Source organism: Ambystoma mexicanum, chromosome 4p (assembly GCF_040938575.1).
Source record: "Ambystoma mexicanum isolate Mex_15411 chromosome 4p, UKY_AmexF1_1, whole genome shotgun sequence".
NCBI lineage: Eukaryota > Metazoa > Chordata > Amphibia > Caudata > Ambystomatidae > Ambystoma > Ambystoma mexicanum.
This window is the reverse complement of record NC_090927.1, coordinates 1,132,038,517-1,132,062,682: the sequence shown is the minus strand read 5'-3', so window position 1 is coordinate 1,132,062,682 and position 24,166 is coordinate 1,132,038,517. Positions and strand designations below refer to the sequence as shown.

At 45.3% G+C, this 24,166-nt stretch overlaps 1 protein-coding gene across 2 annotated transcripts in view; it reads right to left on the bottom strand.

Moving 5' to 3' along the window:
• Positions 1 to 24,166, bottom strand: part of EPM2A (EPM2A glucan phosphatase, laforin) — a gene marked incomplete at its 5' end in the record, with an annotated part of 1,251,062 nt that overhangs the window by 421,718 nt on the left and 805,178 nt on the right. The window contains 1 exon segment of one of the 2 annotated variants that reach the window (XM_069606722.1): positions 934 to 13,852. Coding sequence (XP_069462823.1) covers positions 13,575 to 13,852 — 278 coding nt within the window. The 3' untranslated portion in view covers positions 934 to 13,574. 2 annotated transcript variants of the gene reach the window in all.

Genomic DNA, 24,166 nt, shown 5'->3' with positions numbered 1-24,166 from the left:
GGCAATCCATACCAGATTGGATTTCACCTTCACCGGTTTCTGAAACATCGCAAGAAGAGAAGCAATATAGGCCTTTCATGCCCCAGGATGAAAAACCGGCTTTGGGCCATAGGATTGTCAGAATGAGACCCCCAGGAGATCATGAGTAACGAGACCCATCAGATCAAGAAGCATCAGGTCAGAGCAACCAGAAATAACGAATCAGATTGTAGTGCTTCAATGACTTTCGAGAGTGTTTTAAGTTGAATTACTCACAGTTCTAAGCATCAAATTGTTTCTAAGCATCAAGTCTTGTCAATAGCCAGTCTCATCAGATTCAGGATCATCAAATCAGCCCAAACAAAAGCAATAAGTTGGTGTGTGGTTCTCTAAGGTCTTTTTAGAGTGCATTATGTTGAATATATCATGTTTCCAAGTACTGTATTGATTGATACTCAATACAACAGCATCCAATCCATCGACCCAAGAAGGACCACATGTTTGAAATAGTCCCATGAACACATGACAGCAGGCTGCACACAGACATCTGAGGCATAGATCCAGCCAGTCAAGCTCTTCTGGCTGTATAGTCCCTTACACCATTCCCTAAGCAAGAAACCTCAGAGAGTGAAGCAGAAGATGAAGGAAAATGCCCACGGCGTGGCTTCTTTTTGTGAGTCAATGATCAACATATTATAGATGTCAGAATGAAAAACACATTACAAAGATGCAGTCTCAATATATTTACAAGTGCTAGAAACCTTATACAATGTTCGGATTTAGATATGTTTCACATGTGTAAGGTCATGCTGCCAGCTGCAAGATAACTCTGAGGCCTCAAGACAGTCCCAGACGCACAAACTATGTATTCATTTGTTGCATAGCTTTTCTCTAGATAAAGATGTAGCACGAGAAAGCAAACACACATGACACAGTGATGACAAATTATCACAGTTTAGAGAGACAGATCACCAACCCTTTATTGAAGCAAAGAAGCCTGGAACCTTCAACCAGTCCTTGTCTAAATTTGCACCATCACAGAAGATGACTAGCTCGTACCCCTTCATCAGAGGCACATTCAGTAGGGTGCAGAACATTCTGGGCTTGACTAGGTCATCGTCATATCTCCATACATCTGTTGCCCCCTTCTGCAACATTATTTCTGTGTGGAAGGACAGCAGAGACAAACTCCCCCTCCTTCCCCGGGCCCTGCTGCAGGGAAGATGACAAAACCTCTAAGCATCTCTGCACAGTCTAATCTCCAGTAGGGGTGTCACGGTATTAGTTTTATGACGGTATGATAACCTTCTTGCCCAATGACGGTATATCATGGTTATCGCGGTATAGCAGGTGGAGTTAACTAATCTTAACAAATATTTTCTAAAAGGTCATACATTGACAGATTTATCATCACAAACAAAACCATGCACCCAGGGCCAGAATTGGGCTTTTCAACATACTTTCCACTGAAATGACTTGCTTCCACCAAACACAAACACACGTGTGGAGAGGGGGATGAGGCCCTGCTGCAACTGGCAAAGCAAACTAAATAGCTTTTCTTAAGTGGTCATTTAGACTTTTTGCTCCCCTACTGGCTACTGGTGAAGATGAACATGTTGCCATCTTGATAACCTGCATGCCACAGATCAATGGAGGCTGATGGTAGTATACGCTTGTGCGCATACACACACACACACACACACACACACATGCACTCTCTCTTTACGTTACAGCCTTTAGTTTACTTGCGGGCCAAAAGGTTTTCAGAAATCACAGACATGTTACCCTTTGGTATGGCAGCAGGGAATACCGACAGATGAGTGAATTTCGCAGTGTGACTTATTATATGTAAATTCAATGATAGAACCAGGGAAATCCCCCATTGCCATATGTTTAGAGAACATTATCCATTATAAATATATAAACCCCAAAGCCGCCACCCCAAAGTAAACCCTTTTCCTTCTTGGCACTGTATCTATTCTTCCTATTGCTAACATATTGATTTTGTGTCAGGCACGTGTGGTTTATGGAATGGCATTAAAAACTGCTCCAACTGAAACTACTTGGCAGACGGCACATCCAACAGTGCAAGACCAAGTCTGCGCAGCACTTGCTTACTGCAGCCTCTACCAATCAGATTGAAAAGCACACTTAACGGTATGAACGGTATAAACAATGTGACGGTTATTATTGTTCAATTAAGTGGTTCACGGTATCTTTAACGGTATACCGTTATACCGTTACATCCCTAATCTCCAGATCAGCCCAGAAAGTGTCCCTGTCTTTTGCACCCAAATATACCAGGTACTTCAAAGAAAAGAGGAATATTGGACCATGGCAGATTTTAGTTTCATGCTCCTGAGTCTAAAGGCAAGAAACAGAAGGATCCTGGAGGCGCCCCCATGGCCTGACAAGAGAGGTGCCATTAGGGGGTGCCTTGTGGGCCAGGGCGGGGGCCTTGGTGTTCACTGGGAGGTTCTGGGAGAGGCAAAGGGGGTGGGTTGCAGAAGGACAGATGAGGGGCTGCCATACCTGCATCCGGTGGGGTCAAGGTATTTAAGCCAGGTGAGTCCATGCATCCTCCTCTAGTCGACACAGTCATTTTGCCCTTTTCGCCCTGTGATTACTGTTGCGTGGTGGATTGTGAGCACACACAAAGTACATCAGCCCGTGCTCTCAGCAGCACACATAGAGGACAGGACTCAGGACTGATCGATTAACTGTGGCAGCTGGATGACAACAGTGAGCCTGAAATGGGTGTTTCATAACCGCAGCATCAAAGGCCTTACAGCATTCTCTGCCTCCATTTAGTGGCGGCAAGTGGCGCTCTGGGAGCCCGCTTCCTGCATTGATCAGCAACCTTCGCGGCATGGAAAGTTCTTTAAGGACTGCAGATTGTGGGCACAGCAAAGCTCTGAAGCCTGCTTTACCTCCCACAAATAGCTGTTGCACACCATGTGCACCTCCCAACTGTCCTTGTTAGGGCACGCTTGAGCTGTTCTAACTTTGAAATGACCCTTTTCAGAGTAAAGAAGAGCTAACCAAATTGCTCTGATAAGAGCAATACTAGACCCTACAAAGGGTGGCAAAAGAGCAGTTTACATCCTCCCTCTTTCTCTCATCTTCTACCCGACCCCTCTCTCCTGCTTTCTACTCCTCTCCCATTTTTCCATCCCTTCTCTCCCACTTTTCTATCTTTCTCTCCTCTCTACTCTCCATTCCCCTAGAGCTATAATGTCTGCATGGACGTTTGAGACGCTGCACCTCCAGGACACTGAAGACGATATGCAAGATATGAAAACAGTCAGTCACAAACTGAAGACTTATGTAAAAGCATCACTAGCAGCATCACCACTAAAGTTCAAGAAGTTGGCTGAACCATCCGCTGCAGGCGTGAGCACCAGCAACAAGTATGCTGCACTAGCAGGAAGAACCAATTACAGAATCAGGTGACACGGCGGTCGAGCAGATGTCCCTCCCACCCAAATAGATCTGGATCCCACCAGTGTTTGTGAAGAGCCTGAAGACTCACAAGTACCTGGTCGACTTGCTCAGAGAGCTGTGTGCTGAACCAACCTTCACGACCAAGCCTCATGGTGAGCACGTAGAAGATATCGCTCACCAAGGTGCATGACTACAGGAACGTGATGGGTGCCTTCACCGAACGGGACCTCGTTCCCACTGGAGCAAGTGAGGTTTGTGATCCGTGGTCTCCCGGCAAACACCAGTATTGGGACATCTCAGAGGAGCTTACAGAGCACTGCCTCCCAGCGAAAAGCATTGTACAGCTGACCTCACCGACAGACAAGAGCAGGAAATTCCCTCTGTTTGTTGCCACCCTGGCACCAACCAGTGATGGAAGACCAGCTGACCTGACAAAGATCACACGGCTATGCAGCTGCACAGTCACCACAGAAGTACCAAAGGGCAGACGAGGACCGATCATGTGCTTCAACTGCCAGCGCATCGGCACCACATACACCTTCTGCCACCGGGAGCCACGCTGCGTGCGATGTGGGGAGAACCTTGCATCACAACACTGCCCCCGAGACCGAACTGAGCTGGCAACCTGTGCCAACTGCAAGGGACCTCACCCTGCCAGTTACCGCGGATGTCCGGCCCTGAACAGAGCAGGATGAGCAGCAGAGGAGGGCACCATGACCATTTCAAACACCACAGAACTCAGCAACCACTGCACATGACTTGTAGAGGCGCAGCGGAAACCACCAATGACATCAAGGCATTGCACCTCGCCAAAACTCAAAATAGACAAATGCACGCAGAGGAACAACCCCCCTCGCCTACCAGCAGGCCAAGGCCCAGCAAAGACCCAGAGGTCACCCACCACATCCAGGCTGAGCTATGCTGGAGTCTTAAATCCACCACCCAACCTGTCGTGAGCTGCGACCCCAGTGCAGGAAGAGGGAACAGTGAGCTCCATCAACTGGACGACCATCATTGTGAAGATTGCAGCTTTTATCGCAAAGCTGAACATAAACCCCACCATGACGATGGTGGCAAGGCTCATCCTGAGCCTATTGCTGTGTGAAGAAACAAACCAGCATGGCATCTAAACCCAGCTATGCCACTGTGATGTGGAATGCCAAAGGTATCCAGAAGAAGACAGAAGAACTCTTCACCTGATGGAAACGAGAAAGATGAGTGCTGCCTTGCTGTCAGAGTCCCACCTGCAAGGAAATCAGAAGCTGAGCCTTGTGAACCACAGAGTGCACCGGACCAACTGACCAGCAGGAGCCAAAGCAGGGGGGACAGCAGTGATAGTGAAGATGGTGATCGACCACCATGAGATTGCACTACCACCCCTCAGAAGCATCAAAGCCACTGGACTGCAAGTCAAGACTGCGACGGGACGACTCCGGCTGATTTCAACTTACTGCCCTCCGAAAGCAAAACGCTGGACCTTGGAGACCTGTATGCTTTGCTGGAGTACACTGTTCCGCCAATCATCAGAGGAAACCTCAAGGCCAAACATTGATGCTGGAACTCCAGGACAGCCAACCAGAGGAGACAGACACTGCTGGCGTATTCCAGGAATAACAACTGTGTGGTAACAGGTCCGACTTAGCCCGCGCACTCCCCAGGTGGAGCAAGTCACAACGCAGATGTGCTGGACATCGTGCTACTGAAGAACCTGCAACGCTCTGTGGAGCTGGAAACACTGGCAGAGCTGGCCTCGGACCACAACCCAGTAGGAATCACTGTGGGAGATCAGATGGAAACCTACCAGCAGGCCGAGAGCTACAACTTCAGAAGAACTGACTGGAGCTGCTACAAGGAAAAGCTGAACAGCAGAGTCACACCAAACCCCCTGAGTACCAAGGAAGACATTGACAAGGCTGTGGAAGACTTCTTGATAGTAGTCAGGCAGGCAAGAGCAGCGTTCCAAAGCAGAAGACAAACCAAAGTTCCATCTATGATCTACCGAGAGGCATCCAGCAGTCAATCGCCGACAAGAACCGGGCCCGACGCCAGTGGCAGAAGTTCTACACGCCTGATCTCCTGCTGAAGTACAACGTGCTCACAAGACTACCACAGGAGCAAATCAGACAGCACTGTGGAGAGAAGTGGGAGGCCGCAACAGCCAAGCTGAATGAGCGGACAACTCAGTATGGAGAATGACTCGTTGCCTGACTGGGAAGAAGGAGCAAAGTCCACCAAACCAGGGACAAACCGCCTTGCATGCAGGAATAAGGACAAGGTAGAGGTCCTCACCGAGACACTGGAGACTTTTCTCACCCCGGACAAGGCGAGCAGGCTCTCAGACGCAGTGGTGGAAGAAGTTGAGAAGCATCTTGCAGAAGACCGAACCGGGATGGGAGCAGAATATATCAAGGAGTGCACAAGCTCTGAGGTAGCAGGACTTGCAGAGAAGTTGACGATGGCAAGGCTCCAAGGTGCAACAGAATAACCAAACTGGCAATCAAGAACCCCAGGCCGGCATCAATGGAACACCTCACATAGATCTTCAATGCATGCATGAGGCTTCAGTACTTCCAAGATCCTGGAAGGAAGCAAGGGTCATTGTATTCCCAAAGGCCAGCAAACCACTGAGGGACCCTGGGATCTACCGCCCCATCAGCCTGTTCTCTGGATTATTGAAGCTCCTGGAGAAGGTCCTTCTCGATCGACTCAGCGACTTTGCCTCCTGAAGAAATCTACTAGCAAAGGAACAGTTAGGACTTCGAAAGGAGCTTGAAATAACCTATCAGCTGCTTAGAGTAGTGGACACCATCAGCCATGGATTCAACATGAACAAGGCCACAGGAATCGTCTTCTTGGATGTCGCAAAGCATTCGACTGAGTCTTACACAAGGGACCGCTGCACTAGATGATGGGCTTAGGATTTCCAAACTACCTGTTGAAGACGATTGCAGACTACCTGGGAGGCGGCCCCTTTCATGTCGCCATGCGGTCTGAGATGTCCTCATCACATCCCATCCGAGCAGGCGTGCCACAGGGATCAAACCTCAGACCCTTCCTGTTCAACATCTTCAATGACGACATCCCGACAGATCTCCAAAACACCTGGCACTGTATGCAGACAATGTTGCAGTCACCTCTCAGTCATTCAGTGAAAAGGAAGTGGCGAAGAACCTGCAAGCTTCATTGTGTATCATCTCAACGTGGTACAGTGACTGGCGTATAGAACTCAACACCAGCAAGACAACTGCCACGCTGTTCACAAGAAAGAACATCAAGGAGCACATGTGCAGCAGCCGCTACCTCGGTGTGACCCTCCTGGACAGCAAACTCAACTGGAGAAGCTATATCGAGATTACTGAGCAAAAAGCAACAGGAAAGATGGCAGCACTGTACCCACTCCTGAAGACAAGTCCATACCCCTCCGGACAAAGATCAACGTCTACAAGGCGATTATCAGACCTACCCTGACGTACGCCTCCCCAGCATAAATGACCTACCATGAGCGACACCGGAAGAATCTTCAAATAGTCCAGAACAGGGACCTGCTGATATTGTCTGGGGCTCCACTCTTCACAAGGATAGCTGACCTTGAAATAGAACTGGACATCGAGATGTTGGACGAACGTCTAGCAAAGCTCAGTAAGAACTTCTGCCAGGGACTGGATCAAAATCCAAACCCTCTGATAAGAAGACTCACTACCACCACTGTAAACCCTTTCGACTGCTACCTGCAGCCCATCACTAAGAAGACCCTGTGAAACCAGCCGTACTGTGACAAGTTCACACAGACCATGAAGAATCCTAACCCACAACTACATACACAACCCGAGAAGATGGAGTAATGAGGCTCAAGTCTCAGTATCCAAAAATCAATGATGATGGATAAAATCTATCAGCAAGAAGAAGACAGACAGCAGCATTCTCCTCTTTTCCGCCTCCATCCCACACCTTCTGAATAAAGTTAGCAGATGGTTGTGCCCAGGTGGAAGTCCAAGGATCCTATCGCTCTGTGACGTCAGTCAGAGAGGTTTTGGAGCAGAGGTCAGGTTGCGTCAGTCCAAGGCACTTCAATAAGTAAGTGTGATGGCTAGAAGTGGGAGAGAGAATTTGTTTTCCTCATTAATGGGGTGGTGATAGTCTGTCCTTCACTGTAGGGTCTAATGTCTGTATGCTTTCTTATACGAGTGCTTTCCTCGTCTGCGGATGAGGCAGATTTTCGCATGCGTTGCTCGGTTGGCACACAGATCCGTAGGAGCAGCTGATGTCCCGGGCAATCTGCTCATGCCTCGTAAGGCGAGTGCTTTCCTCAACCAGAAACCGGGGGGATTTTTCTCTGCCCCGTTATGTGGGGATCCGATTGGGTGGACGAGTATCTGGGGTCCGTCATTTTGAGACAGTCCCTGGGTTGCAATATTTCTTCCGATCTTGTTTGAAGTTAGATCGGGAGACCCAATGGGGAGTGCAGGGAGTTTAGCAGAAAGGAAAACTCAATTGCTGTGGCACACAGCCGCAGGGTGCTCTAAATTGGGTAGGTGTAGAGGAGTACCAGCTGCCGGGTGGGCCTCGTGCACACCTCAGTGGCGCACACTGGTTGCACAGCTGTCTTTTGCACAATTTGAATGCGGCAGCGCAATCTTTATTATGTGTTTTGCACACTTTTTATGGGTGGCCATGCAAGCCATGGACATGATCAAGGGGCACTGTTGATGTACACAAAGCACAATGTTCATTATTTGTTTTGCGCTTTACTTATGTGTAGTAGGGCAAGCCTCCTGCACAGAGGTGAATTTTCGTTTTGAGGTCAATGTCCCGGGGATGGCAATGAAGTGATGGCAAGTTAATTTGTGTGTGCATTTTATGGAGAGTCTTAATTATAATGGTGTACCCTCTCCATGCTTTCCATAGGTATTTCTGCATGACGCTTTAAGCAAAGGTGACCCCAAGTCATGGCCGCTAACAAGAAGAGCAAGGCTGGAACAACAGTGCACTGTAACAAATATGAGCGTGAACAGTTAATCTTGATGGCTACGTTTCTTGATAAAGCCAAGGAGAAGGGCATGCAAGCAGTCCATGACATGTGAGTTGGGGGCACAGAGGCGGTAAAAGCACCTGAAAAGCGGCTGCCTGCAAGAGTTCCAGGCAGTGCACCAGATAAAATTTGGAAGTGGGAGTATTTTACTCCCTATTTTTTTAAGTAATTATTATTTAGGGAGTAAAAAATGTAAGTCTGATTCCCAATGCAAGTATTTTATAAGCGAGTAAAAATGTTTTAACTGAAAAAGTGAAATATTTGTGCAATATGTTTTGTTTGCACCTAGTTATTCATGCACATTCAAAGATAAATGTTTACTTCTTCCAATTGGGCAGTTAAAATAGTAGTTTCTTCATGTGGTACTACGTGCTCTACTGGTCCAAACATATCCATGGAGCTTTGAGGGTGTAAGCAGGGGTGCAAACTTGTCTTTTTCCAAGGAAGTATTTTTACTCCCCATTTTTATATAGTATTTGTCAATTTCTAGGGAGTAAATGTGGCCTATACACCCCTTATCTATAGGGCTGGCACCAGCTGCTAGAGTGAGGCAGTCTAAGGTGCTGCAGGAAGCCCTGTGAAGCAGCACTGAGATGCCAGCAAAGAAACTAAGATGGTCTGGTGGAGCGGCAGCGACAAGAAAAGGGCATTTGGCTGGTCCATCGGTATAGTTTTTGCAGTCTTCACCAGCAATTGAAGCTCTGCCAGGTGACCAGCCAGTGGTACCACAAATTAACCGGATGGGGCAACTGGTGCAAGCGCCAGTCATGGGAAGGCCAGTCAGTGAGTCTCCTGTCCTTGATTTTATGCAAAGTGTGACTCCCAGTTTAACTCAGGGGGCGCTGGTGTTGCCACAAAAGCCGTTCTGGGAGGGAGTACAATTTCTGCATGCAATGTTTGGTTGGAATGGTGCAAATTCTTTTGGGGGTCCCCATGGGGTCTCCTTCATGCCCCTCAGCCATGGTTCAATGTGTTTGCCTACTTTCAATTGGGCCATTATGTCTGCAGGATTGGGGGGCACCCTGAGCCAGGCACTGGGGCAGGCATTGGGAATGGGGGGTTTACAGCCAGTACCAGAGTTTAGTGTTCCTCTGTTGCCTGGGGTATCGCAGGTTGGGGCATCTGTGGAGGGGCCCCCTGTCCCTTCCCCTTCAATTGCACCCACTGTCTCTTCCCCACAGTGTAGCCCCAGCCTCCCCTATGCAGGTATGGGCCGGTAAAGCCAGGAGCCAGCAGCAGCTACACAGTCGCAGTTGGGGGTTGAGGGGAATGCGTCTTTATCGGAAGCTCGTCTAGTAGTGTTGCCCCTCTGCGATCACCAAGTGGGTAGCTTATATTCGCATCTGACCAGTGAGGTTAAGGAAAACATTTGGAAAGGTGAATATGTAGATGTGTTTGATCTGATTCATAGGGGGCAATAGCTGAGGAAGGGCAGGATTTACAAGGGTGATGCAGAAAGCGTGCCAGGTATTGTGTCTGTCTAGCAAGGGTTTCACAACCCACTCCTTTCGCATAGGGCAGCCACCGAAGCTGCATGTGTGGGTCTGCCCCCGAAGGCACTCCTGCGGTTAGGCCGATTGAAGTCTGAATGTTTTCAATTCTATGTTAGTCCTGCTTTTAGGCCAATGGTCAAGCATTAAGGAAGCTTTGCACCAACTCAGCATGTATTCTTGTAGGAATGAGGCCCATGCCAAAAGTTGCTTGGATATGTGGCCATTCATTTGTATCGAGGTTGCGAGGCTGAGGGACCCGCTGTGGCATGACAAGCACATGTATGATGGATTTGCATGTTACTGGTTGGGAGCTGAGGGCCTTCAGCTTAGACAGCTTTGTGAAGTTTTGTTGGAGGCTTTGTACGTCGGTCAGTTCCCTCGCCTCAATGTTTTAGTGCTGCATACAGGTGATAATGACATGACTAGTTGGGGCAGGCAGCGTGTTAGTGAATTTATCTTGGGTGACTTGGCATTCCGAGTGCATCATTTTGGGGGTACGGTCTTAGTTGGGTCTGAGATGATCCAGGGGCAGGATTTGGGAAAGGTAGCGAGCTCCGCAATGATGAACACATCAGTAAAGAAGTTGAACATGGAATTGGCAAAGTTCATGTGCACACCATGGCTACGCAGCTTTAGGCATAGAGACTTTCCTCCCCAGAGTTTCTTCACAGAGATGGTGTCCATCTCTCCGCTGAAGGTTGTGATGTGTTCATTCATGATTTTTTGGGGTATTCATGGATGCCTATACCCTAGCACTGGTGGGAGGGCTGTCAGACAGTAGTAGCCTGTTGTTGAAGAGGACCTACGCAACATATTATGAAAATGTTTGGACCATGACCAAAATGTTTAACTAAGAGGAACTATGTATTTGCTACCCAGGACATGGGTTGAGGGGTCCACTTGCGTCCACTAGGCCAAGCAGTCATGGACAGTGAGGATGGCCATTTGGGTTGCCCATCGGATGGATATTTAGCCCAGGGTTGGGCATTGGACTATCCGGATGGACATTGGATTCTGCAATTAACCCTGGGACAGCTCGGCCAGCCAGTAGGCCACTCGTATAGCTGGCGGGACCTGCTATGGTCAAGGTCATGGTAACCGATGATGCCTGATGTAAAGACCTGTGGGACCCCGTAATAATCGTTGTGGATTTTCTGTAATAAAATGCGGCCTGTTTACCTCCAAAATCGGTGTCAAGTAATTTGTATACTAAAATGTGTGTTTTATGAAGACATGGGCATATACGAGTGCCCTCCTATTGGAGGAGGAGCCCAGGAGAGGACAGATACGTAAACAAGTATCATAGTGTGTCTGTCAGGGAATGTAAGCATCCATCAGTATGTAAGGAATGGAGCTAGGAAGATGAATGCAGCAGTGAGGTGAGTGTCGTGTAGTGAAAGAAGGGGTGGGGTGAAAAAGGCATGTTTTTAATTGGTTAGGCAGCCACAAAGCAAGCACATACCACAGCACACAAACTAGTGGGAGAAGGTTTACGAATTGGCAGTATTATCATAAGAAAATGTGAGCGTAAGCGATTTTCACATTAAAAAATAAACCATTGGATTTCAGGATGTTTGTAAAGGGCAATATCAATTTCCAGGTGGTGTGCCCAATAGTTCTGTCTGCAAAAATGGACCTGTTCAATAAAGGTGATGCCTCACTAACCAACGATTAATGTATTATATCTGTTAAATATATGTTTCCTGAACTGAGTGACTTGAATGGTACTGCTTTACTGACAACAAACATCAAAGGACCTCTTCATGACGAAAGAGCATAAAGATATGACATGATAGGTCATTTATAACGCGCGCTGACCCGTGCTGCTCCGTGTCGTCTTGCTCCCAAGGCACGTTGCCAATGAGCTATCCTCCAGAGACTAATAGAAACGTGTATTTAGTGTGCTTGCATTGCTGTCATAAGTGTATCTTCATAAAGCAGGTTTAGATTTTCAGTCACTCAATGGACGGGGTCGACACCTTAAAATAAAGCATATGGCCATGGTTATTTGAACTGAAAGAAAATGCAGCTTCGCTTGAAGGCATCTTCCTCAGCTCCGAAATAGCCCATATAAGATGTATTTTGACAGACAACAGTGCGTGAAAATAGATTTCTATTAATGGTTCATGGTACCCTCTTCAATTTCATTTGGTACCTTTTGATGTGGCCTTCTAGTCTTCACCTGTTTGCTATACCAACTGTTAAAGGGACGAATCCTGTGATCGCTAAACATGCACAAAAAACCACTGTGTTAATGTAAAGGGGTCAGAAAATACTCAGTTTGGAGAGAAAATAAAACCAAAACAGCCAAACATGGCCTCCACGGAAAAGTAAAAAGGGAGATCTGGGAGATCTGGGAGGCATGGGGTTAGTGTGGGACGGGTGTGAGGCAGGAGCTGGGGCAGAACTGCTGAAGGTCGATGGGGAGAGATAGGCACGGCCAATGAGGCTGAGAAGTATTAATATGGAGGCCAATATCTCCAGTTAATGCCCACACTTCTGACTGGCTCAGGTAACCCTCCCACAGGCTTATATTATTTAACAATTTCACAAATAGAGGTTCTATCCTTAAGGTTCAGGGTACAAATTGTTTTCCATGTGCCAATTTATCATATTCAATATCTTAACTTCAGATCTCGCCACATCTTAATCCAACAATAGAATCATTCACAATTAGCAGTCACATATGTAATCCCTCTACTGACCTCTCAATGTATGCCCACTCACTCATGATGTAGATGTACGGGGAAGCATGTAATTATGCATGTCCTGATCCACGTCTTGTACAATTACTCACAATTCACTGTTAATGCACAAAGAGTATTTCTGCCAGCATGTACACTGTATGGATTTTCATGTGTGTGTGTCACTGATTTACAGTTACTTCCTTGGGATAGCTCAGTGTGCTAATAGATCGTTGCTGGGATATACATGGAAGCTGGTTTAAATGCCTTGGTGTCTGGCCTACCCTCCTCTGATGTCTGCTACTGAGTGGAATGAAAACAGCCCCTGTTACTTGTCTGCAGAGCTGCAAAGCCACTGCTGTGCCAGAATGTGCAACATTATAAGAAAAACCAGTTCATGATGTACTTGTATAGTACATTGGCGTACATGCGCTTTTTATATTTCATGAACCTGGTCAGTAACCCATATAAATCCATTCACCGGGGAAAGTAGGTTACTCTGCCGTCTTCTCCTTCCAATTTGTTGCAATGTCGCCATAGTTCACTGACATGGGGAAAATGTCACGCCCTCAAGAGTGCCTGTCATGGTCAATGATAGATTAAAAAATGGAGAATCCAATCCATGCAAAATGCACTTATGCCGCTGATGCCATCAGTGAACAAAAACTGCCACATTCAAATGGAAGTTCGTCGAGATGAAAAGATATTGCTTCACTCAAATAGTCAAAATCAATTCAAAGTAAATAGTCACTATTAATCAGTCATCATTTGGATTATACATTAAAGTACTTGCTTTAGGTCACCAACATATTATCACTTCAGTAGATCAATTACATTGTCAAGGGCTTCCTAGAATATGGCACCTATACTTCGATCAATCAAGCACACTCTCTGCCCCTCTGTCATTATTGCATCTGGTCTGTAAAGGTTGAGATGCTTATCCGTCTAAGCTTTGCAGGTCAAAGAGCAAATGTGTCCAAATTTTTGATGGAAGTCCTCTTCAGCTCTAATTAGGGCTTCTTCATCAATGTAGACTGCCGCCCTCTTGGATGCCACAAAGTACTGCACCTTCCTGAGCGACCAGCCCAGAACATACATGAGAAAGCCACAGACTGCCGCTGTAGACCTGCCCACTCCAGCGTTGCAGTGTATGTAGACCGTGTGTCCGTTCTCCAGTAGCCCATGCAAGAGGTGGACAGCCTGAGGTAACATTCGTACTCGTCCTAGAATTACAAACAATACATAAGAAAACAAACGAATACACACATAATGTAGGATGGCAACAAACATTGACTGTATGATTTTCTGTAATATGATACTGCAAATGGATGCACACAGGTATTTGTTATAGATGCCCTTAAGAAGGGACAGTAGGATTATTACAATATTTGGCAAGGATTCCCCTAAACTGCATAGGACCTCGTTGTGTAAAAAGACCCACAATGCCCACAGGGACTGCTTTTGCACTGACAAGCAAACAGGCCCTGACTGGGCAATTTTCGCCATTTATACTACAAAGTGCAAAAGAGAAGTCTAAAGAAAGGGCAGAAGTGTCTTTACACCTCTCTTTTGAACTCTGTGGTGCAAAACAGGTAAACGCTGCCTGCCCTGTAGGCATGACAGGCAGCGTTTACAATGATTTCCTATGTAATCTACCTGCTTTTTGGTGGGGTAATCTCATGCTGGTTTAAAAACCAAAGGGCTTTTGAAGGTACAGGGCAAAAGGGAGGCAGAAACATAACCCTGTTGCGCCCCCAACCTCTGCCTTCAAAAGCAATGAAAAGGCCCCAGAGCCGAAACTAAGACAGGAATGTCACCTCTACGCCTGTCCTTTGTGGCTTCCTTCACACTCTGTGAACTTTCAAAACGAGCCCCATAGTGTATTTTATTAATTTGAACTATCTATCATGTATTCAGCGGATGAGAGCAGATATTAGTCCAGGTAATCTGGGTCTCCTGAAGGCTTTCTCCTTGTCAACTAAGCAGTGGAGAAGTCAATGTCAATCCATAGGACCGGGGGTGTGCTGACAAGCACATGGTAACAAGACATTACTTACAATAAAGGACGATCATTAGAAAGATATTCTAAACATTATACTATGTATGTGTTGTGGAAAAAAAGCACAGTGAATGTAAAGCAAATACGAGATGAACTGATACAGAATATTGGGTTGTTTATCTGCGCATAGACCCTAGCTAATAATCAATGAAGTCACAAAGTCTTTTATATATTGAATCCAAATGTCTGTTTCCAAGATATGGTTTATTGGTGAGGTCCAATAGTTCTATCACCCAACACGTGTTTCGACCAATTGGTCGTCCTCAAGGCAAGGTCAGTAAGTGTAGGGATTCCTTAGTATTATCAGTCTGTTTTAAGAGCAACAATGTCAGGGTGTGACCCAAGTCACAAAGATGGCACTACTGGTGAAGAGAATCAAGGTCCAATCCTTTTTAGATTTAATTAACTGTGTCAGCTTCCAGTCACTATATAAGATATGCTCCATGGATCCATGGATATTAATGTGGCTCATAAAACCGGCCCCAGAGTGGATTATAAAATCTGCACCAGGGCCATCCAAAGTCCATTTTGATTCTGCCAGTGGCAGAGTGGCAGATAGGCCAGTCCGCCCCTGCCGGCAGAGGCCATCGCCATATATAGTAACATCCCTGTCCCACTCGCTCTCGCATGCCCAGAATTTGGCTGCTTGACGTGTTACTGCGTTTATACAGGGGATTTCTTCCGGGGCACGCGCAGAATACAGCAGGCCACACCCCCTAGAATCATTCACACAAACCAACCACCGACCTGTGGAGTTCATGCAGGTATCTCCTCAAGGAGACCGCACGTGCAACAGGGGACCCTTTAACGCCCCTCTGGGCACCTTCAGAGATGTGTCCTAAACAAAGCCTTTCATGATGACACAATGGTGAGATGTTGTTGCACTGTTCGTTGGGCTGTACCAGGCAGGACACAGAAAATACAGGAACCTCGCACTAAGGTGCATCTTAGGGCTTCTGTGTCATATTGTGTTATCATACTTTTCTCAATGTTGCCAATAATTGAGGAAAACAAATAAATCGAATAAAAGCAGCAGATATGTAAATATGATCCTTTCAAAGAACAGGCTTATTAATTAGGTTCTATGCGTCATTGAAATACGTAAAGGAAGCCACTGGCAAAAGTTATGTTCAGTGAATTTTCTTTCAAACCACGTTTATTGAAGCAAATATATCTATTGGAAAATAAATAACTTTGCTAAAGACATCAGCTTTCACTTTAATGAATGACTTTAATGTCTGTCTCTGTACTGACTTTCCGCTTGATAGATATCCTATAGTTTGGCGAGCGGCTAGACTGGGCCCTCTAGTGGACTCTGCATTTATTTATTTATTGGTCACTTGTTAGGCGCTTATACAATTAGTAAAACTGCTTCAAAGCGCCCACAGGGCAACAAGGTGGGGACAGAGGAAGGAAGACAATGAATTACAACAAGATAAATAATTGAATTAATAGTACAAATAATAATCAGAATAAAAAGGGAGGGGAGATGAACGTACTATGCCTTGTGAGTGTTCAGAATGTGCAAGTGCAGAGGGGACGGGGGAGGCGGAGAGGGATAGGTGCTGTGGTGCACATGACAAAGTGCTCAGGGTAAATGCTAAAAGGAGAGGAACGTAAGTGCAACCACCCATGGGTAGGGTGAGCTTAAGAAAGTGCAGTAGAAAGACAGCGGTTGGGATGAGAGATGTGGGGGGCTAGGAGGGGGGTCAGGGCCCTGAGGACACATAAGGCCCCTGCACATCAGTCAGGCATTGGAGTTAAAGCTAATTTGAAGATACGTGAAATGCCCAATTCCTTCCATTCTAATATCCTATGTGTCATAATAAAGGGGGCTTTTATGTTCATTTGTGAACTCTTGATTATTAATTAACCTGTATGATCCCCCCGATGGAGCACTTGCAGTTGAGATGCAGTGTCTCATTGAAAATATCCTTGATAACTGGGTTTTAGATCACGCTTGTGCCGGCTTTAATGCAAATTGTGAACCACTTGATCACATAGCCCATCTGGATAATGAGGAACTACAGTCATTATTATTATTATTATTATTATTATTATTATTATTATTATTATTATTATTATTATTACTACAGAACTTGTAATGCGCAAAATTAAGGCCCGAAGGCGTCTAAGCGATAGGCGAGAGGAGTGGCAGGGTCAAAACAGACTCATGGAGGCCACAAAAAGCCTAACAGGGATGAAGAAAGAGATTAAACAAATGCGTCTTCAGGACTTTCCTGTAATCATCTAGCGTTCTCAAGCTCAGCAGCAGGGCATTCTACAGAGTGGGTGCAAGCACAGAAAAAGAGAGGCTTCCAAGCCGCTTCTGCCAAAATTTGGGGATCCTAAGAAGTTGATGGGAATCCGACCACAGACTTCTCGTAGGGCAATATTTTTCAAGTTTCTGTTTCAAGAAGTTGGGGCCTACGTTATGCATGGCACAGTGGACAATACACATAACCTTAAACTCAATTCAAGCCGCCATCGGTAACCAGTGCAAACAATGTAACAAAGCTGCAGTGTTTTGGAGGCCCTGCAATGGATGGATCTGATATTTAGGCTGCCCTAAATAAATACCATTACCATAATCAAGCGAACCAATTATGGTCGATGTCACCTGTCCTACTTTCAGAAGGAAGCAGAGGAAGATTTTTTTAAGGCCTTTAGTTTTCCAAACCCGCTGCTACATATGGCGGAAATTTGAGCCTCCCGGGACCCGTTAGTTAATAGTTTGACGCCAAAGCTTTTCACCGAAGAGCACTGGGTGGGCACGGGCCGAGTGACTCTGGCCAGTGCTGCGAGTTCCAAAGGTGGGCTTTCTCCTGAGGACCAACCACCAGGACCTTGGTTTTACTGCCATTCAATTCCAGCCAATTGGCTGCCATCCAACTACCCACTTTCTCCAGGCAGTCACACAGTCTCCAGGCAAGGCGCAGCTTGAGAGGAGTCCAACCGGAACATTAGCTGCATGTCATCTGTATAGGAGTAAAAAAGCACTCCGCATTCAATAATGAGATTCACTTGTAGCCGGACATATAGATTAAAGGGAAGCGGGGAGAGGGCTAAGCCTTGTAGAACATCACAAAATAATTCTACCAAAGCAGAATGGCAAGACTGAAAGGACACCGTTTGAGAACGACCTGTCAGAAAGGACTGGAACCATGCCAAAGTGGAACCGGTTATGCTTGCTTGCTCAAGCCTAGTCAGCAAAATCTCGTGGTCCACAGTATCAAATGCTGCAGAGAGATCAAGGAGAATAAGAACTCCTGTCTCTCTGTGGTCCTGAAGCAATGCAAGGTCGTCCAGTAATGAAATAATCACTGACTCGGTCCCAATCTTCGGGCAAAAACCTGACTGAAACCGATGAAAACAGTCATTCTCCTCCAAAAACGACAAAACCTGGGGAGTAAACACTGCCTCCAGCAGCTTCATTATTGCTGGGAGCAGGGAGATACGTCTATAGTTTGCTGGCAAACTGGGGTCCAAGGTAGTTTTCTTTAGAAGGCGCAGGACCTCCGTATGTTCAAGGGTGGGGACCATACCCATTACAAAAGAATGTTGGACTGCCTCAGTCAGCATGCCAAGAGCTCTGTGGGGCAGAGCTTCGAGAATATGGAGGGGAACTGCATCTGACAGGGAGGCCGACTTAAGGCTCAATAGGGCCTTCCTAACCACATCCTCCTTTATGGGCTAAAGTTTAAATTTGCAAGAACAGAAAAAGGAAATTGCACACCCTGCATTTCAATGAGAAAGTTATCTTGATTCAACAATTCAAAAGCTCCACTGGCTTGTCGATATGTTCAATAGTCTTTTGGGGTGCCGGGGAGAAAACAATCGACCTTGGTATCATAGGTCAGTAATACTATGGAAAAAAATGGTGTTCCTATTGTAATAGGAACTCCCGTCCCCTGCACACCTCTAAATATTGGATTACAATATCCAAATAACATATAATTTTATGTCAATTTTTTACTGATATTTAACTACTCAGTCTATTGTCTTTGCCAATCTTATATGAAAATATTAAGTATGAACATTTAGTGAACCAACTTATTTCAATGTACACAGAAGTTTCAATGAGATGTTTGTACCAAAATAATAGTATTTTAATACCATTTGTTAACAAATGTTTGAGTTCAATTCACTCAAAGAAATATATAACATTCAAGAAAATGGAAAAACATTCTTGATTCAGAGCTCTACGCGTTTCTAGAGTGTGTCTCTCTTCTTCAGGAGCAATAACTTTTCATTTTTAAACACAATACTTCTTTGTCATACTCATAATTCAAAGTCAACAGTTAAAGCAACAATATATTCATTTGGTTTCTTTTTTCTCTGTGTCTTTACGACTTCAAACACCCCTTCTAGTTGTGGAATGATGAAAACGTCATGTAATGGAGTAGTTTTAAGATGTGCTGTAATTAACAATAATGTATGTGTTAGCTATTAATTGCACTCAAATGTTCGTTATATTATCAGTCCGGAAAGTAGCAGTGTTCGTACCTGTATTTCCTGATCATTTCTTTTTTATTTCACAATTCACAAAGCCAATAGACTGAGTAGTTAAATATCAGTAAAAAATTGACATAAAATTACATGTTGTTTGGATATTGTAATCCAATATTTAGAGGTGTGCAGGGGACGGGAGTTCCTATTATCAATAGGAGCACCATTTTTTTTCTAAAGTTTAAATTTGCTCAGCGGGTGTGCTAGCCTGAATCTGTAAAGCCGGCTCACCAGTTTGATGCTCTTTATTGCCCCCAAGGATATCGACAATTTTATCTTGGAAAAAAGTGCTAATTGCATTGCATGTCAATTGAGCATCCGGTTGTTTAGCAACATTGCTAACAGGGGTCCTTAGAGGTACAAGGTGCCTCCATAATTCTAGATGCATAATATTTGGCTTTAGCAGCACATATCATTTGATGATATCTAATTACAGAATGCATGTAGAGATTACGTGCATCTACATCGTATGAACATCGCCATTTCCTCTCCAGACGTCGATACGCTCTCAAATCTGGAGTATACCACATCTCAGAAGGTTTACTTTTGCTGAAGTGGGGCAGGCTCTGGGCTACTTTATCGGCCGCTATCTCAAGGGTATTTAGTAAAGATGACAAAGGACCTACACCCTTCTCTCTAGAGATCTGAAACTCCACATAAAGGGTCTCACTCACATCCATTTGGTCAACTTTGTGCCATGGTCTACGAAGTTGTAGTCCATGAGATGGCTTAGGGAGCTGAAGTGGAGCCTTGACCAAAAAAGGGACCAAAAACTGGTCGGACCAGGTCACCGGAACCGGAGTAGAACTAAAAACCTTATCAGCCTCAGCAAAAATAAGGTCCAGTAGGTTGCCACTACCATGAGTGAGAAGATTGTTACACAGGTCTAGAGAAAGGTCTGACATACAAGCCACACTTTTTTTTTGCATCATGGTCCGCAGGGTAATTGGGATGGAAATTAAAATCTCCCAATGCCACCAAATTAGGGTGCAACAGGTATTTCCCACCAATTGAGCAAAGTTAATGGCAAAGTCTGTGCGCTTTGCAGAAGGAGGACGATATGGCAAGTCATGTGGCAAGACCTCTTCTAGACTTGATTATTGTCTTCTTTGACATAAGAGCTCGAACTCAGGGCCTACCCATTTGTTTCAATTCACTGAGTGATCATGCCACACTGACATTAAAAATCGATGTAAATAGGCCTCAATCCATGTCACACACTGTTTTAGGGTTAATTCCCAACTCACAGGCAAACAAAATCATTTGGATAGAGAGAAACATGCATAAGATTATTTACTTAACAATTGCGGACATACCATCGGAGAGTAATCGTTTATTTATCAGGGAGATATTACATTAATGACTTTATCTCTTTGCTTTGCCTCTGGATGGAGGAAAACAGTTCTAGATAATCGCCTATATACTATGACACCTTTTGACATAGTAATTTAAGAGGAATAGAAAAGACTGCAAATTGCTACACGGCATATAGCACATTCCTTTTCTGTGACCCAGGAAGAGAAAATCAACAAGACAAGAACACTTTGAACCCGTTGTAAAAACTAGCTACTTGAATACAAATATAATATTTATAACGCCAACTGGTGTCTGATTTTTAACATACTTTGCACTAAGGGCATATAGGGCCTCATTACGAGTTTGGAGGTAGCCATGTCCTTAATAAGGCAGCCTCCAAACTCGGGTCCGTGGTCCCTGAATGGGGAAATACCGGGCCACTCCGACTTTGGCAGGCCCGGTATTTCCCCATTCAGGGAACCCGGACCATCCCCATTCCCATTGAGCCCACATAGGGCTCAATGGGAATGGGGAGCATGTTAACAATGGGCCCGTTAATGACGGGCCCGTTGTTAACATTCTAGTCCCCTCGCAGGACCCGCAAAGGACGTCTGGTCTGACCAGATGTCCAGAGCGGGTCCCGCAAGGGGACCTCATAATAGGGAGGTATGGCTTTAACGGCGCAGGCACCTTTACCGGCGCTGTTAAACCCATTCCGCCAGGGTCGTAAAGAAGCCCGTAGACATGTTGGTGTTTGTATCTGACCTTTTTAGCAGATAACGCAGTCAAGGACAGTAATCCTATATCAGAAAAGGACTGGGGTGCTCCTATTTCTAAATTATATTACGACAACTCCTCGTCAATACCCAGTACTAAAACTGACATCTATGACCCCTCTACCCTTCTGAAACATTTTGACAGATGATGTGAGATGCGCCATTATTCGCTCCAAGGCATCATATGCACCAGGTTCAGGGGGTTTTTGGTCCCAGTTTTTGTTTCATTTATTTATTTCAATTATTCATCAAGGCTCAATTCCTACGAGTTGGCGCACCTCCATTTTAATAATTTGATTTTGATTTGATTTGATTTTTGCATTTATAAAGCACATATTCCAGAGGGAACCCAGCAGCAAGCTGCATCTAGGGGCAGATGAAGGCATGATAATAACCTAAAAGCCAGTGAATTCAAATACTTCACAAACAGGTATGTTTTTAAGTGATTACGGAAGGCCATTAGAGAATCCAATTGACGAAGATGTATCGGCATAGTTTTCCAGGCTCGGGGGCCTAAGACAGAAAACTTCTGGAGGGCGGGACCACCAGCAGACACTGAGCGCAGTGCACAGAAGGTTTATACTTTCTAATATTCTATACTAAATCAGCAGGGGCAAGATCATGGACACATTTAAACACCAGTCACAGCAACTTAATCTGCACTTGTTCCGGCATTGCGAGCCAATGAAGGCTCCTCTTAAAACCGGAAACGGCATCTCTGCAAGACAGTGAACAAAATCAGACATACTGCCGAGTTCTGAAGCACCTGCAACCGATGAAGTTGGTGTTTAAGCAAGCCAGTCAACAAAACATTTCAGTAGTCCAATTTGATGTTCACAAGGGACCTCACCACCATAGGGCAATCCTTCTCAGAGATCAATGGGAGCAATGGTTTCAACAGCTTCATCTTATAGTAACAGGATTTCACCATCTGATTCACCTAAAACACCTGTGTATGAGCGCGATACAAATAAAATATCATATCATAAGATTGCCCTTCATATTGGATTGCGAAATGACACCCAAATTCCACACTGTCAGTGAGCAGGTCATAGTTTGTCCAAACAGGGTCGGTTAAGGTATTGAGCGCAATTCATTATTCAGTTTGCTTCTGGGACCAAAGACAATACTCTCAATTTTTGATGGATTTAGTTGGAGCATATTGTCCTGCATCCAAGTTTGAATTTCTTCAGCGCATCTCACTATGTGCTCAATTTCTGCCTTTGGCTGGGTGATTCTTGCATATATCTGCGTATCATTCGCATAGGAACGATAACGCAGATTAAACTGAGCCAAGATGTCCAGTAGTGGGCATATGTAAAGAATGAACAATATCGGAGACAGGAACAAGCCCTGCAGAACTCCCCAGCCCATAGGCAAAGATTCAGAGAAGAACGAACCTGCTTTAACTTGTTGCACACGATCTGACAGGAAGGATCTGAACAATTTGTTAGCTATATCCGACGTGTGTGCCATGAGAGAAAGTCTGGCAAGAAGTACATAAAAATATTCCGTATCAAATTAAGCCGACAAATCAAACATGACTAACATGCTGATGTCACCTTTGTCGGCTGTCTCTAAAATGTCGTCCCAAACAGTGAGTAAAGCAGTCTCAGTCCCATGACCATGACCTGCCCTAAATGCAGATTGACAGCAATCCAAGATATAATTTTCCTCCCAAAAAAATCGGCAACTGAGAGGTAACTACCTTCTCCAAGATCTTTGCTGGCCAAAAAAGGGCCGCAATAGGTCGATAGTTTGCCAAAATGTATGGTCCAGAGAAGGCTTTATTAACAATGGAGTGAAAAAAGAGTTCTGAAGTTCAACTGGAGGGTAACCCTGAGCTAGAGAGGTGTTTGCAAAATGCTGAATGGGTACGCTAAGCGCGTGAGCAGGCCTCTTGGCCAAATAGGCCGGGATAGGATCATAGCTATGCAGTGTAGGTTTCAGCTGATCAATCAATGCTTCAATATTCTCAGCAGTCACCTAATTCCAGTTTTTAAGAGGGCATTTGCTGTAATCCTTCAAACTACAGATTCTATGTCAAGACTGGAGAGGAGCATTATGCTTAAACTCTTTAACCTCTTAATTGCCAAGGACGAGCTATCTCGTCCTTGACATTACCTCCGTAGTGCCAAGGATGAAATAGCTCATCCTTCTTGACAATACGTTTTGTGAGATCCCTGCAAAGCAGGGATCGCACTAAACTTAAATCCAACCCCCGGGCTATGTGAGACATTTCACTCTGGCCACCCACCGAAACACGCCACCAACAACACATGCCCTACCTTCCCACTTATGCCTTGATGAAAACTTTACCTCACATGTGTGGTGCACCTACCTGCGCGCAAAGGGAAAAGGCTAACCCACTGGTAACCCCAATCCTTTTGGCAGAGCAGATTTTGCTCATGTGGACAACCTACAGATTTGGGCCAAGGGTGTCGAGGCCACCAAGGAAAACAGGGAACCCCATGCATTTCTGAAAAGAAGACACCCGTAGGAATTCACAGAGGTCTGACTTGCGCAAATCGACCCAGAATTTATTACCCACAATCCCTGACAAAATCTGAAATTTGGTGGAAAAAAACACAATTTTCGCACATGGGAAGCGGACCTTCTATGCGATCCGAGGGGGCAGGTGCATCCTCTAGAATTTGAAGAATTTATAACGCGTACACAACAAACTTAATCGTGTCCGCAGGTGATACTGTATAATGAGAGAGAGAACATAATCCTGATAGAAACAGATGACACAGAAATTCAACCAAAGCCACAGTCACCAGGCTTACTTAAATAGATAGGTCTTTAAACCTGCTCTAAATCTCAACAAAGAGGTTGCCTGTCATAGGCTCAGCAGAATACTATTCCATAGTCTAGGTCCAACAACCGAGAAGCAA